At 45.9% G+C, this 15,164-nt stretch overlaps 1 protein-coding gene across 2 annotated transcripts in view; it reads right to left on the bottom strand.

Annotated features, from left to right (window-relative positions):
- Positions 1–2,017: 2,017 nt before the first annotated feature.
- The window catches only part of MGMT (O-6-methylguanine-DNA methyltransferase), a 147,687-nt gene continuing 134,540 nt past the window's right edge, over positions 2,018–15,164 (bottom strand). For both annotated transcript variants that reach the window (XM_062001300.1, XM_062001299.1), the window contains exons 5-6: positions 9,871–10,010; positions 2,018–3,207 (exon numbers count right to left, since the gene is read on the bottom strand). In XM_062001300.1, the coding sequence (XP_061857284.1) occupies positions 3,076–3,207; positions 9,871–10,010 (272 nt within the window). In that variant the 3' untranslated portion in view covers positions 2,018–3,075. The remainder of the gene's footprint in view (positions 3,208–9,870; positions 10,011–15,164) is intronic.

The raw sequence follows: 15,164 nt of genomic DNA, 5'->3' as shown, positions 1-15,164 counted from the left end.
TTATTCTTCTCTTGCATTTTCTTTAAACCAGCAGAGCTGCAGCACCACCTCTCACAACAAGTGAAACACTTTAACACCCAGGCCTGGGTGCAATACACACCATAAAGGTTATAACTAAAATGTGGTAAAGCACCGGGAAAAAAATGATTAAATGTAAAGATCGGAGATATTTCTAGAAGAAATAATGATCTGGGCTGTTAACAGAAACAGTGGTTTACAATTACTGCTCCTTGTCCACAACTTAATACCATTTGGAACGTGGCAGTTCTGGTCCTATGTCCCTGTTCCTTTTTCAACTGATACACCAAAAAACCAAATACCCCTTAAAAAGTGCTTGAGAACTGCTTAGAAAAATGAAATGGAAATGTTATGGGCCAAATCTTTCTCGCCCTGATCAGATGACCAATTCCTCCAATTCCTAACAAATTGGTGACATGAGAGAAGAGACTTTGGGCACATATCTGAAAACATCCCTACCCCTACAATGAATTGGTTTTCTGTTCAAGATGCCTCCAGTATGAGCTCATCACGTTGCAAGCCCTGCTCGCGGGAAAGTGACCTGTGACAATCCCCAAGCCTGGGGCCCTCCTCCATTCAGTACAGATACGTTGGGTGTGGAATCGGCACTTTTCATTCCAACACAAAACAATATGACCAGCGTAGCTGCAATTCTGTTGTATATCTGATGCAGGAAATGCAACACAGGCCTTTGAAAACACTTCTGTTGGCCCCATGCTGGCTGCAGAGCCTGTTTTGTGTGGAAAACACAGACTGGTGGTGGTGGGGGGAGAGGGTGACCTGCTGCAAAATGCGGTTTCTTCCATGGTCAAGGACGGCTATTTCATTACAGATGCTGTTCTGCCAAAACAAACATTACTTTTGAGTCTTTGCTGACGGTGTGTGGGAAGGGGCGAGAGGTGGGTGTGAGGGGCAGCTCAAAGCAGGGCTGGGCAGGGCAGGGGGGATCCATAGGGCCAAGGAGCCCCATTGCAGTCACCACAGCCCACGTGTTTCTGTCACACACTCTGGGACAGACCCGGGACAGGGACTTTGGGCACTGCCCTCAGCTCCGTGCTTCCACTGGCTGCTGCAGCCTCCACTTTGGTTGGCGCAGGCACCTCTGCCAGGGAGCCCTGGGCGCAGCATGAGGGCCAAGCCCGGACCCAAACCCTGCGCTATCTGTCTCAGCAACGCTTCATTCTGCGGAAGGCTGTGTGGTTAATGGCTCTCTGTGCTCGAGCCGACGGGCAGCGCCGGTACGGGAGCGGCCGCCGCCGCCTCAGCCCACAGCGACGCGGCCTGTGGGGCAGCGGGCCGCCGCGCGGCCTTCCCCTGCGCCGGGGCGCCCTCTGTTGGGCAGCGCGGGCAGCACTCCCCGGCCCTGCCCATCGTGTCCATCCCTGTCCATCCGTGTCCATCCCTGTCCATCGTGTCCATCCCTGTCCATCGTGTCCATCCCTGCCTCTCCATGTCCCTCCCTGCCTGTCCCAGTCTGCCCATGCTTGTCCCTGCCCGTCCCTGCTCATCCCTCTCTGTCCCTGCCTGATGCCTCCCCATCCACTGCAGAGAAATATTCTGATCCAGACCCCAATTTTACTAACAAGTTGGGTGTTGTCCTTGGCAATACGTTACCTGCCTTGGAAAACCAGTGCTCTGAGTCAGGGCCGCTGCAAAAACAAGACACATCCCTGAAAAAGCAAACACCTTAAGAAAAACAGGCAAGAGATGTAGATGTGAGAAAGGTTAAAGTTTACATTTGCTGCTGTGTTCTTTTGTTGGTAACATGTATTATATATAAAAAAAATAAAAATACACCCAAACTGTACATATTATAAGGCTATATTTTTATCTCGGGGTTCTGGTGACACGTACAAACCACTTGAGCTTTGCTTTCGTGGTTTATATTGCCACCAGAAACCCTTGATAAAAATACAGCTTTATATTGTACAGTTGGGTATAGTTTATTTTCTCCATATATCACATACCGTGTTTTATTTATAAACATACACAAAGACACTTGCACATGCAAAGCAGTTCTTTTATTGAAGTAATTCCGAGATATCAATACTCCTGTATTAACTAACGCACGGTAACACAATAATTTCTTGGTTAGCAATGGTCCTTCTAAAGAGACATCTATGAAAATATGATAAAACACATAAAGAAAAAACCCCCAGTATTTCCATGTTAGGATTTACGATTCCCATACTGAAAATTTCAGCTTCTGGTGGCTCGTACTTGCAGAGAACCCTGCTTCAACCACCTCAAAATTTACTTGTAATATCTCTGGAATCCTACCTACAGAGAGGCCACAGGAAATAAAGCTTCCCCTAACAGAGAAATGCAGAAATCTACAGTTAACAAATCAAATGATAAAAGGAAATGTGCTGCTGATAAAGACACAACTACTAGCTTGCCCGTGTTTTGCCCGTGTTGTGCTAATCAAACCGCTTCCTTAAAACACACTTCTTCAGCAGTTGTGCACCATTCACAAAAAGGCAAACGTTTCTATTCCCAGCTCTCCCAGTCTGAAAAGAAAAGCCAGTTCAACAGCCACTCGCTGTTGAATGCACCTTGATGTACTCCGTTACCTCCCGCTTAGGTAGAAGCCCACGTCAGGGATTTTTGGTGTGTGTGAGGGAGCGCTGGGCAGGAGGCTGGCAGGGCCAGGCGCGCGGGGCCGGGCTGTGCCTCCTGGGGGGAAGGCTTGCCCCTCGCCTTCGCCACGTCCCTCCCACTGCCTTACCCGCGCTTTAATGGACATTAAAAATAGAACAAAACAGGGCTGGAGATGGGAACAGAATCCATGCAACAACAGGCCTGGACCGCTGTAGTCATTCTGCTGTAAAATGTAAAAACAAGAAAGGGCAGACGAGCTGCATCCCTCAGGACGCATCCCGCTTTTTTAATACAGTGGTGCCACCACACATTTCACTTCGGATGTTGCATTATATTTATATGTCACTCAAATATTTACCATTTTTCTGAATTCTGCTGGGCGCTCTGAGAGCTTGTTATAAGGCAAGTATCCATGGCTGTGTGTCTTGGCTGGTTAGCAGCCGTGCCTGAGCCGCATCAATATGCTAACTTCTCTTTCTGGAGCTTCTCGTGCGACAAAAGCCACTCTTTCATCAGGTTTCCTCCTCCGTAGTTGCCACTCTGCCCGCTGCTGCAAATCACCCTGTGGCAAGGGATGATGATGGGGATCTGCCAAGCACACAAAAACAAGAAGGAGAGAAAAAGGGTGAGGCCAAGAGGAGTAGTGGCTGGGGCAGGTGCCCATAAACCCACCACTCAACCAGGAGTCAGGGCCATGCTGAGCTGCTGGAAGACCAATCCAGTTCTTAGGGAAAAATAAGTATTAGGAGCTATTTTAATACATAAAAAATGATGTAAAGCCTTCAAAGGGTAAAATCCCTTACCAATGTGATAAATCCCATATAGAAAAACTTTTCTGCGAGCAGCAGATTTTCCTGCCCCGTGCCAGCCTCCTCCAGCAGCTGAGACCTCAGCACTCAGGGTGGGTGACAAAGCCCCACAGACCCACAACGCACAGGAGGATAGCGAGGAGGTCCAGGAAGAGTATGAAATCCTCTTACCAGGATTAGAAGAGAACATCATTTGTGGACAAAAACAGACCATTGAGAAAAGCATATCCAGGAGCGACCTCCCCGAGCCCCAGCTCCCCTGGCAGATCTCCTCTTGCTGCAGCACCTCATCGTGCACTGCTGAAACATTCTATCTCAGAACAAGGTGCTATTTATTATTTAACAGCAAGTAAATCCAAAATGGGTTGTGAATTTTTAAAACCTACAACAGGAGAGATTTAATTCACACCTAACCAATTTGAGAACTCTTTCCTCCCCCCCACCTCACGCCTTCTCCTTTGTATCATTTACAGCCAAATGTCTCAGATTCTGAAAAATCAATGTAAGGACTTTACACCACAGACTGGTAACGCAGAGTGGGACGGAAACACATCTTAAACAAACAAATTTATTACTGGTGATTATCATAGTTGAAGTACACACCATAAAGAATGCAATCCATCCTCTCTAATCACGCCGCATGCGTTTTGGTAACTGCACAGTAATTCGATTGCAGCCATACAGCTGTGAGAACAATAACTCACCAAAAAGGGCAGTTTTCACAAATTTGGGTATTTCAAGTCAAAAAGTCTAATTTATTTACACAGAGACACAGCCAAATGACGCCACTTTACACTGACTGACTTTAATCCCGTTTAACAGTTGTTTCAGTACAGCTGAAGCCATGCTCGTATCTCAGCCTGGGACACCCAAACTCCGAAGCAGCTGAACAGCCTCTGGGGCAGGCCATTCTGAACTGGGGGAGGAACGTTAGGGTTCTTTTTGGTTGGCTCAGTTTCAATGGATGAGATCTAAAACGTCCACCTCAGCTCACAGGCCACGCCATTGAACGGGAAGCTGCGTAGCTGCTCACTGCCAGTCAAGGTTTAGCGAAGAGACGCTTGTAAGAGCTGCTCTGTTTGGAGTTGGCAACGTCACAAGTGAATCACACGACCACGACAACTCCAGTGAGTACCACTAACACCTGCACTCTGGACCATGCCAACCCGTGCCTGCTCGAGGACTTCTTTAAAGAAGCTGGTTTTGTAAGTGTTTGTCTGTTTGGGGATTTCTCCAACCTTGCCACCCCATGTGTGTGCAAGTGGCTGCAGGCAGGTTTTCCTGAGTGGCAAAGCCATAACGAGCCATAATAACACACTGTAAAAGATCTCCAGGGGTAATCTGCAATTCTTTAAAACAGATTTAAAAGTAAAGCAGGTATTTTGATGCTGAGGCTATGCACCTTGCTACAGACAGGAGCTGAGTCCTCTTTCTGAGCCAGTTCCCTGCTACCCCTCACTTGAACACTGGGTCTAAGTACTGGGAAATTGTGACAGGGAGGTGAGTTGATGGATGACTTCTCCTGCTAAATTGTGTGAGAAGATGGAAGGTGCGCCCAAGAGGAGGAAAAAGAAGGACTTTATTTTCAGGTGGCATGAGCTGGCATGCCATAGGGGAGGCCCTGGATGTCCCTAGGTCAGCATGATCTTTTCAGAAATGCAGGGATGTGTGGCTGAGCCTCAAGCAAGAGGAGGAGGGTATGAAAGAAAGGCAGCTTTTCCCAGGCCCAAAATAAAGAATTTCACTCCGAGTTTGTCGTAACACCTGCAGTCACTCATACCTCACCCTCTGCAGCGTGGGGTGGGAAAGAAAACCTGGCACAAAGGCTGTATCAGTGCTGTAATTCAAAAATATTGAATATTGCTTCAGTTTGGCTTAATTGTGGTGACAACTTTCAGACTACTAAAAATAATTAAACCTGCTAAAATTTATTAGGGCCCTAAGGACATTTTAGAGGGAGTACTACCCTAGTCTGGAGCTTTAATGCCTCAGCTACATTTAATGTAATTTTTATCAATAACCAAGCAGCTCATAATATTATAGCTGTGCCGAAATCCTCACGCTGTGAAATCTAATTCATCTAATACATGGATCCATCACTTACCACAGACCCTACCTCAAACGCTATAAAACTTCCAAACCCATAGATTTGTCTCCAACAAAAATAACATGAAGGGGCCCTGGGATCAATAACGGAGCTCCTCTGATTTGGGCACCAGCTGAATATTTTCTCCAACTTTGCTTTTGTTCTTCTGGGTAGAGGCCCACAAGGGAAAGAGCTTGTTTTCACTTGCAGCCTCATCAATACCTAAATCCTGGTGAACAAGTGACACTGAGAAGCTGTAATCAATAGCTCCCTGTGCGTTTTTTCTTCTGGTCAAATGGTTCAGCACTACTGACAGCCCTGACACTCCGAACATGATGCTAAATCTTTATCAACAGCCATCTGGGTGACTGGCAGAACAAGACTCGGGCGGTCATTAACGCTCGTGGCAATCTGTGAATAAACTAACTCCCCGATAATGCGTTTGTTTAGCAAAAAGGTGGGGAAAAAAACCTCCCTGCACAAGGTATCGATCGCCTTTGAACTGCATTTAGCAAACTGTGTCTGAGGACGGAGCGGAGCGGTGCTCCACCGCGGCCCTCCGCTCGTTAAGAGTTTTCAATTTGAGGCAAGGGAAAGCTGACCGTCCCATTAGACTGCTGATGGGCTGGAGGCCTCCACAAACCGCCAGCCTGTCACAGCCAGGCCAGTCTGGCCCGGATGGAAACAGCTGAAATACCACCTTACGGCACAGAACAAGCAGCACGCTTAGCAAAACATCATCTTTCACTTTGCTCATGTCCTATTGCTTTTTCCCCCGCTCTGCCCTGACAGAAACAGGCACATGGTGTGACCCAGCACGAGCCCCGGGTTACTGCTGCTGGAAGAAGGAAGGCACGAGGAGCTTTAGGTGCCCACAACGTTTCAAATCCATCCTCAGAGTGTTCTGGCAAATGCAAGCTTACTCCGTGTGGTCTCCAATGCTGAAGATGCTTTGGCTGAATACTATCCTTGACTTGGGACGGATGGACATCAGCATCCAGCCATACACCAAGCCGAGCTTTCGCCTGAACAATAACACAACCAGAGGGAACATGCCAACCACGGCGTGCAGCTGCAGGGGCTGCCGTTAACAGAATGCTGAAGATGTCTTATTTAAGGCACAGAACAGTCATTTAGGATGGCCTTGGACTAATCAGCCCAACATTCGCCATTTCCCATGAGTCTCTGTGATTTCTTTTTGATCCTCCTATACCAGTCTAATGAGATTTTTAATTGAACTTTATGGGTTCCCTTGGAGGACCACAGACCTCGCAATCAATCCGAACCACAGTAAACTATTCCAAGCTTCTCTTGCTAAAGGTGAGCCATCCCCACCACGACCTCGGCATAAATCAAGGCCAAGATGTCGCATTTGCTGCTGGTACCTATTCCATCTCCTCATAGAGTTGAAGGTCATCCTGTGAATTGTGTGACACAACCCAACTACAGAGGCAAATCCGTGGAATACCCCATACTAAAATGAAAGACCAGCCCCTGACTTGGAGAAGTGTTCTTGTATTTTGTGGGAAAAGGCGAGCGACACGATTTGATCAGCACACGTGAGTAATAAAGCAATGCCAGGCCGGGGTTTATTTCAAGCACTGTTATTGCTACCTTCATCAAATCGTGTTTATGATTTAAGTCATTGTGTTTATAATTTAGTCCTTTAATCACAGGAAGCATCTCAAGGTGCAGACATGCCATGATGCTGCTATTCTGCACAGCTTCTGCAGCAGCCACTAACAGAGGCATTCCCTTTTGCTTCCAATTTGCAATATGAGTAATTCATTGGTGTCGGCTTCTCTCCCATGAACAAAAATCACTCATCTGCTGCTTAGCAAAACATCAAATTTCTGCAACAATTTTGAAGCAAGTGCTCCTCAGACCCGGTGTTTCCCTCCCCAAGCTGGCGTTGCAGGTGTAGCAGTTGTTGCCACCGCAGCTCTTTGCATTCTGCGCTGATACGTTAACGACGCTGCAGCCCAGATGACGTGTTCGGTTTAATGAACTGTTTAGTTAGATTCAAAGCTCAATATCTCATCTGATAAACAGGCTGCAAGTGCATTTGCACGAGTACAACGTTCACGGGCATCCCACAATTCTACGCAGGTAGTACACTGCCAGAGGAGCTCACATGATGCCTAATGGGTTGAAGGTTCTAAGCTCAATAAAGAAGTACACCCTGATATTTCAAGGGTGTATCAGATTTTCCTAAGAAACAGTTCCTGTAAGCAGCATAAAGCTGCGTTTTGTCAATACACTGTATTGCACTTGACAATACAAACTATTTTAATGTGATGGAATGCTTTCCAATATAATATGGTGTACATTAAGATAAGGCAATACAATGCAAACCTACAGGAAACAGTTCTCAAAGAATAACAATATAGTGTTGTGCAAAAGGATATGTAATTGCTATCGCCTAGAAATGTACCCAGCTTTGCCCTCAGGCTGCAGTGGAGCAGCAGCATCCAAAGTAGCGGTAACAGCAGGTTGTGGTGTGAAAATTCCTGCTTTTTCCCCGTGAGGAAAGATGAAAATAGTTCTGAAAATATACAGCAAAGCTACTGCAATTTTGTTTTAAATGGGGTCCTACCTTATGGTTGTTATTTCCCACCCCGTACCACAGCTGCAGTGTTTTCTGACCCCAGCAGAAAAAATTTAAGTATATTATAGATAATAACGTATAGCTTTAGGGGAAAAAGAGCTGTATTAATATAATACCACACCACTACTTCATATCAGAAAGCTGATGATTAGAAAAAATAATAAATCAGTACTGCAACGAGAGCCCTGCCCATTCCAAACCACGTTTCTATCACTACACGTCTCCTGTAGTTAATCTGCAGTTTCATGCGGACTCCACATGCAAACACAGAGTCCTTCTGCACTTCAATGCCAGCACCTATCCACTGTGTTTCTCATCCTTCCCGTGTAAATCTCCACATAGTCTCTCAGACCTACGAGCCGTAACGTGCAGGTTAATTTTATGAATGAGGCAAAATATATAAAGACAATATGTGGCACTGCAAACACCTCTCAACCTTTATTATTTCTGTATGTAAAGCCACTGCCTCCAACCCACTTTGCAACCACACATTGCAGTCTCAGATGTACCTTATTAAAGCAAATACTGATAGGACAGAACGTCAAAACAACCCAGGAGGTCAGAGATTCTGGCAGGTACAGTGCTGGAGTGGAGGAGAGGAGACACGTGTTGCTCGGGGCAAGCAGTAATGAGGGAAAACATGTTGAAGAATGCCTAAAAAGGCCATGGGGATATTAATAGAAATCAAAGTTTTTCATTTGTTTTTGAAGGCAAGGCACAAGGGGAGGAATGTGTGAAGGCAGAGAGAGTGCCCTTCTCTTTGCAGGAAAGCTTTCCCTTTCCTCTGCAGGGGCACTGGTGGGCTGCAGCACCAGTCCCACCAGCATGTGCCCAGGCACCACGTGCAGGGCTGCCTGGAGGAACCACGGCAGGTCTCGTCCTGCAGACGAGGCTTTTGCAGTCCAAAACACAGATGCTGTTGGTTTTAGGAACCAACCTGCCTCCTCCCTGCTTAGCTAGTACAGGTTCAACCTGGAAGCCCTCCAGTTGAGGATGGGGCTAACCTAACAGGGTCCAAACTGGGACACGCTTGGATGTAGGACCCACTGATTCTCACCAAGATCCGTGGGGTTCAGGTGCACAAAGCTGGAAATCTAAACCTGGTCAACTAAAAGGGAAAAGGTAATTTCCGGGAAGACAGAGACCAAGTATTGCAACATACTGTTTTTTCCAAAATCCATAGGCCCCAACCTAGAGTGCTGCTGTCTCCTGTTGGTTCCAATCCAGGCAACTCACCTACATCTAGTGGAGAAATGCCATTTACAGCTGGTTTGGAACACACGGGGAAAAACAATCCCCCACATTAACAATCAAGGATTTGATTCAAAAGTGTACCTACATGATTTAAAATCCCTCCACTTCCCCATTTTCAGAGACACGTCCATGCCAGAGAGGATGGACTGCTGTTAACACAACCAAAGCTACTCATTCCCTGTGAAAGCGAGGTCTGTGTGAGCCTTCCCTCACCTGAGAACATACCAGAAAGTCTGAGATCAACCAAACGTGGAGAGGCTGATGAATTAAAGGCACAGTGTTTCCTTTTCAAATCTAACACCATAAATGGTAAGGAATAAATCACGTTAAACTGGGTTGTGCATTATTGCTGATTAAAAACACTTACTGACCTTATTACTCATGGTAGACCAGTCTTCAAAGCAGATAAATTTAATCTAATGACATTTAGCCCACAAAGCTCTCTCAATCCACCACCTTCCATCAACTTCATGTGAAAGTTGACGTGAACTTACAGGATTGCTCCTCATCGCTCCTCCCACCGCTCTGGCTGCTCTGCTGTTGCCGGCGAGGTCTGCTAACTGCTTGTAGGAAACGGCCTCTCCCAACTTCACGTCTCTCAGCAGGGTCCACAACACTTGCTTGGTGAAGGAATCTGCAAGGCAGAGGAAGCGAGCACTGTTTGTGTGCACGGCTGCAAGCACCGAGAGGAAGCATCCCCAAACCCCAAAGTGGCTGTCCTGTCACTGTACCCTGTATCACTGCATTGAAACACACCATTACTAGAGGGGGCACTTCAAGTAACTATAAAGGAAGGATTTAAGGCTTTGATTTTCTTGTATCTTTAATTTGCTTCAAGTACAATTATCCAGTTAACTCACACAATGTGGTTTTTCCATTAAATCGGCAGAGTATAAATTAGCATAGAGTCAAATTAAAAAGGGAAGAAATAACTGGCTCTACCTATTTTACAAAGCCCTCGCATTTCCAGCTAATTTCCAACTTCAGCTGGGACACGTGGCAGAGAAGCCCTAGAGCCAGTGGACTCGGTATTATCCTGGCTGACTGCATTTTATAGTCGAGACCCCCAAGCTACTGCTCAGCGCTGCAGACATTACCGAACGTAAGGACTAGCTGTGACCTTGAACGAACGCCACATCCTTAATGATACAGGGCTCTGAGAGGAAAAAATATATAATGTATCTTCCATTATTTTAATTTTAATTCACCAGCAAATTGCTCCTAAGTGTTCCACCGGCTGAAGTAATGAATAAGCAAATGCATTAGGAGCAGCTTCTTCCCGTGGCTTAGGGTTTTACCTTCCCGCAGCTCAGGGTTTTACCTTCCTGCATCTCAGGGTTTTACCTTCCTACATCTCAGGGTTTTTCCTTCCTGTGGCTCAGGGTTTTACCTTCCTGCATCTCAGGGTTTTACCTTCCTACATCTCAGGGTTTTACCTTCCTGTGGCTCAGGGTTTTGCCTTCCAGACCCAGGATCCTTTTTACACAAGGAAAACTGATGGTTGCGTTTGGACTCGAGTTGGGTTGAACACCCACTGCTCTTCCAAGGCACTTGGAAAGGCTTTGAAGATCTAACTAAAAGACCCCTTTCCCCAGCTGAGAGCTTCAGCCTCCCGCTTTGGCAACGACACAAACTGATTAAAAACATTTTCTTTCTTCAGTTGTCAAAAAAAGACATTGATTACGTTACACAGGAACACGGCGAAACGTGATTTTGTTCTTAAAGGAAACCCATACACCATTACGTGTGTGTTAAATAATAAAAATCACTTCCTCACTGAAGGGAATGATAATCACTTCATTGAAAAAAATCTGTTTAGTCTTTATTATAACATTAAGCAAATTAAACATCAGCATAATCCAGGTGATACGAGAAAAGGGTCATCAAAGAAATTAACTTTGTTGTTCATTAATTTACATGGATTAGTAGAGGGCAAAGAGATAGCAAATCTGCTCTAGTTTTTTATGATATAATTTCAAACTGTACACCATTTGTGGCAGTAGGGTGACTTTGGGGTTAATCAGACTGATTTGTCCTTTTAATTGCTTTCTATTCAAAGAAAATTCATTAGATAATGTTCTCTTCAAAATTCATGAATCAATTTAACTGAAGAAACCACATTAACAGCTTTGGGTTCATTAGCACAAGCAGTTGTGTTACTAGCTGATTGCTAGGAGGGTTTCCTTAGGCAAACAGATTTTGTTTACTGTGATTCCTTCAGAAAGGTTTATTTCAAATCAAATTGTTACTTATTATTATTTTAACCTTCTTTTTAAGTGGGAGAGCTTAGTGCTAATCTCGCCTGCTCCGGGGTCTCGGGGAATTATTGCCCCGTGTCATCTTCTGGAGCAATGAGAGGCTGCGACTGTTCGTCACCGTGGCCCAGGTCCAAAACAACCTCCCCTTTTTGCCCTGGTTTTTGGCAGGGCAGGCAGCGGGCTGGGACCCCGTGACAGACCTGTAACTTTCTGAAACCTGTAGGAATGAAGTCAGGGTGAGGCTGGCACGGAGTGCTGTGGGAGGATGGAGCAGCTCCAGGTACCCCCAGGCAACGGCATCACCAAGCGATGCCCAAATTATTGAGTACCTTTTAACATCTTTCAAGAGGGACAGAGATTATCCTCTTCTGACAAGCAGGGGCAGGGATTATCCTCTTCCCAGCGCCGCTGTACATTTTTCATGGCAGAATATACACTGCCTCTGCACCCACATAAAACACTCAAAGTTATAGTTCAAAAGAATGAAATATTTAGCAATCATGCACATCATTTTATAAATGTATCTGAAAACTCAATTTCATCCTGTAGGGAGCAAATGCATTAATTAGTTTAAGCAGCTCTAAGAGACAGTGCCAAATACTGTTATTAAACTGTCTGCAAGTGTGAGTGCCTGTAAGCATAACCTGCTCAAATTAGATGGCTGAACTTTCACCAGTTTTCAGCGTGTGCCAACATTTTATGCTGTTAAGTATCATTATAAAGTGCCGTAAAACACGCACATAAAAATTAACACACACAAATTCTCTCCTGCCATGGAAACACTCGATAGCTCCGTGAGCTGCGGGTGCCCATGTCACCCCGGAGCTGCAGATGCCAGAGGGGCAATGGCAGAGCTGAACCACGTCGTGTGAATGGCAATAGCTGAGGCTTTTTCCTCCCTCTGCATCCATCTACAGCACTCTCTGTGCTCCCTCCAGGCTCCCCGCTGTCTCTTGCCCAGGAACACGTTGTGGCCAACACACAGCAACCAGTGTGGTCAGATGCTACTTCTCATTTAAGCAACTAGCGTGTCAGATTTTACACGCAAACACACTCCTCACCACTTCCTTTTGAGAGCAGGATCTGTGCTGGGAAGGCAGGGGTGAAGGTGGACTGAGGGATGGGGAAGGGTCAGACCTGAGACTGATTTGGATTTCCAAGTCTCCACAGCCTCAAGGACGCATTCCCACCTCCAGCTGCTGTGGCCGCGGCACCCAGGGATCACAAAGGCAGCTGGGTGGGCTTCATAGAATCATAGGATGGTTTCGGTTGGAAGAGACTTTTAAAGGCCATCTAGTCCAACCCCCCTGATGTGGGCAGGGACATCTTCAGCGACACCAGGTTGCTCAGAGCCCCATCCAACCTGGCCTTGAACGTTCCTACCATGTCTCTGGGCCACCTTTCCAGTCTTTCACCATTCTGCTCGTAAACAATTATTTCCTATCTAGTCTGAATCTCCCCTCTTTCAGTTTAAAACATTACCCTTTATCCTATTGCAACAGATCCTACTACAAGTCTCTCCCCATCTTTCTCATAAGCCCCTTTGAGTACTGAAAGACTCCCCAGAGCCTTCTCCAGGCGGAATAACCCTGTTCAATGACAGGCGGTGACCTCTTGGACGTTTTCCTCCTACAGATATCACTGTTCCATTACTCGCTGGTCAAAACTCTCCCAACTGCATTCCTGTCAGCCCTGCCAACTGCGTGGCGGGTTGGCAAAGCAACACACCATCCTGCCAGGAGTGCGTGTGCCAGGACCCATCTGAAATTCATATTCACAGATAAGTTACAAGCCCCTAAGAGAAGGGACTTACCTCAAACCTGCTGTTACTGCCTAAATGCTTCACTGTGACAGCCTGGTAGCCTTTAACTCTCCACAGAAACACGTTACACCGTGGGGAGCACAGGGTGAACATCCAGTTTACTTCAATGCCAGTCCTGGTGTAACTTTTAACAGCGTAATTGCAGGTGGCAGTTAGTACAAAGAAGTGGAGTCATTCTGTCTGCTAACACTGTGAACTATCTAACAACATGCTGCCAGAGCAATTGTGCTACAAGGGGCCACTTTGAATGACTGAGCTTTATGAATGAAAGTTATTTTAGAGTATCTATCACTGACTAAATAATCCCACATCAACTTTAGAGTAAAACAACAATGTATTTATAAAAATGAAAGTGGCAAAAGTTCCAGCAAAGTGGTGTTTGATTTCAACAGGTATGTAATGAAGGGATCAGACAAAGACTTACCTGAATCCCACCACTGGCTCATCCAATTAGCTAAATTAGTATTTATACTTGAAAGGTAGCATCCTCATATCACTCAGATCTGTTGGCCAAAGAAGCCAGACATCTGGAGTCGGGTGCAGAGCCCCCCAAGACCATCCTGGACAGCATTTCTCACCAGCATACCCCTACACCACGGGTCACAACAGCCAAGATGGTTTTCCAGTGCATATTTCTGTGGCATAACTCAAGGAGTGCCGTTCCTTGAAAACGTTGCATTTTTCCCCAGTAGAGAAAACGTTCTACACTCATTCTGCATTTTTTTCTGTGGATAAATTAAGGCCAACCAGAGTGCATTTTGACTACAGAACTAGCAACTATTCAAGTAGATGTCAATAAGCACTCAAAACTTCAAACCCCCAAATCAACCCAGCATATAGAGATGACAGCAGCTGAAGTTAACTGGCCCCTGCACTGTAGCATTGTTGGTGAACCCATCATGAACCATGTCCTTGCAGCACTCTCAGTGCCCAGTTCTGCCCCAGCCCTGCACCAGCTCTTCTACTATTTTCTGAGTACTGCTCTGCACATGCATTTACATCAGTAAGTACTTAATGAAACTCAAACACAACAATAATTGATAAATGTGTTACATCTCTGATGTAAGTGGGAAATGTACCAGTCAGCTGTCTCTCACTGTACCCAACGGCCAATGGCTCGCATTAAGTGGCTGAGCTATGCTGAAACCCAGTTAACGGGAGCTGCTTCTGATCTGTAGTTTAACACAGTTTTAAATGCAGTTCCCTTCAGACTGCTGAAGGGTTGTGGGGCCAAATTCTATCCTTAGAAGCAAGTAACTCTCCCTGGACCTCATCCAGCAGTATTTCTGCAGGTTAAACTTGCTGGAAGTCAGTGGGTGTTTTACTCAAGTAGTAACTGATATTCTGACCCATTTTTTTGGCGCAGTAACCTTAATAGCAGTTTGCTATGTGCTTGCAAGAGCAGACTACAATTTCAGAGCTGATGGAAATGAGGAGCCTGATGCTCAGCACCAGCCTTATACACCCCCTGTCTATGGCACTTTGCAAGTTTGCCCAGATTCCCATTTCCAAATTCAAACCCAAGCAAGGCTTTATGCAAACTAGTGACTCCTCAAGCATCAGCAACTCCTTTAAGCTGAATATTCATACCAGGCTTTGAATGCCAGGACATGCCTGCAAAGGCTGTGGCTGGGTTTTGTTGTCCGTGGACCGGTAAGATGGAAGGAAACTGCAGAGCACTTGACAACTCCCTCTTGTGCTATGGCTC

The sequence above is a fragment of the Colius striatus genome, chromosome 8 (genome assembly GCF_028858725.1).
Source record: "Colius striatus isolate bColStr4 chromosome 8, bColStr4.1.hap1, whole genome shotgun sequence".
Taxonomy (NCBI): Eukaryota; Metazoa; Chordata; class Aves; order Coliiformes; family Coliidae; genus Colius; species Colius striatus.
This window is presented reverse-complemented; position numbering and strand designations above follow the sequence as displayed.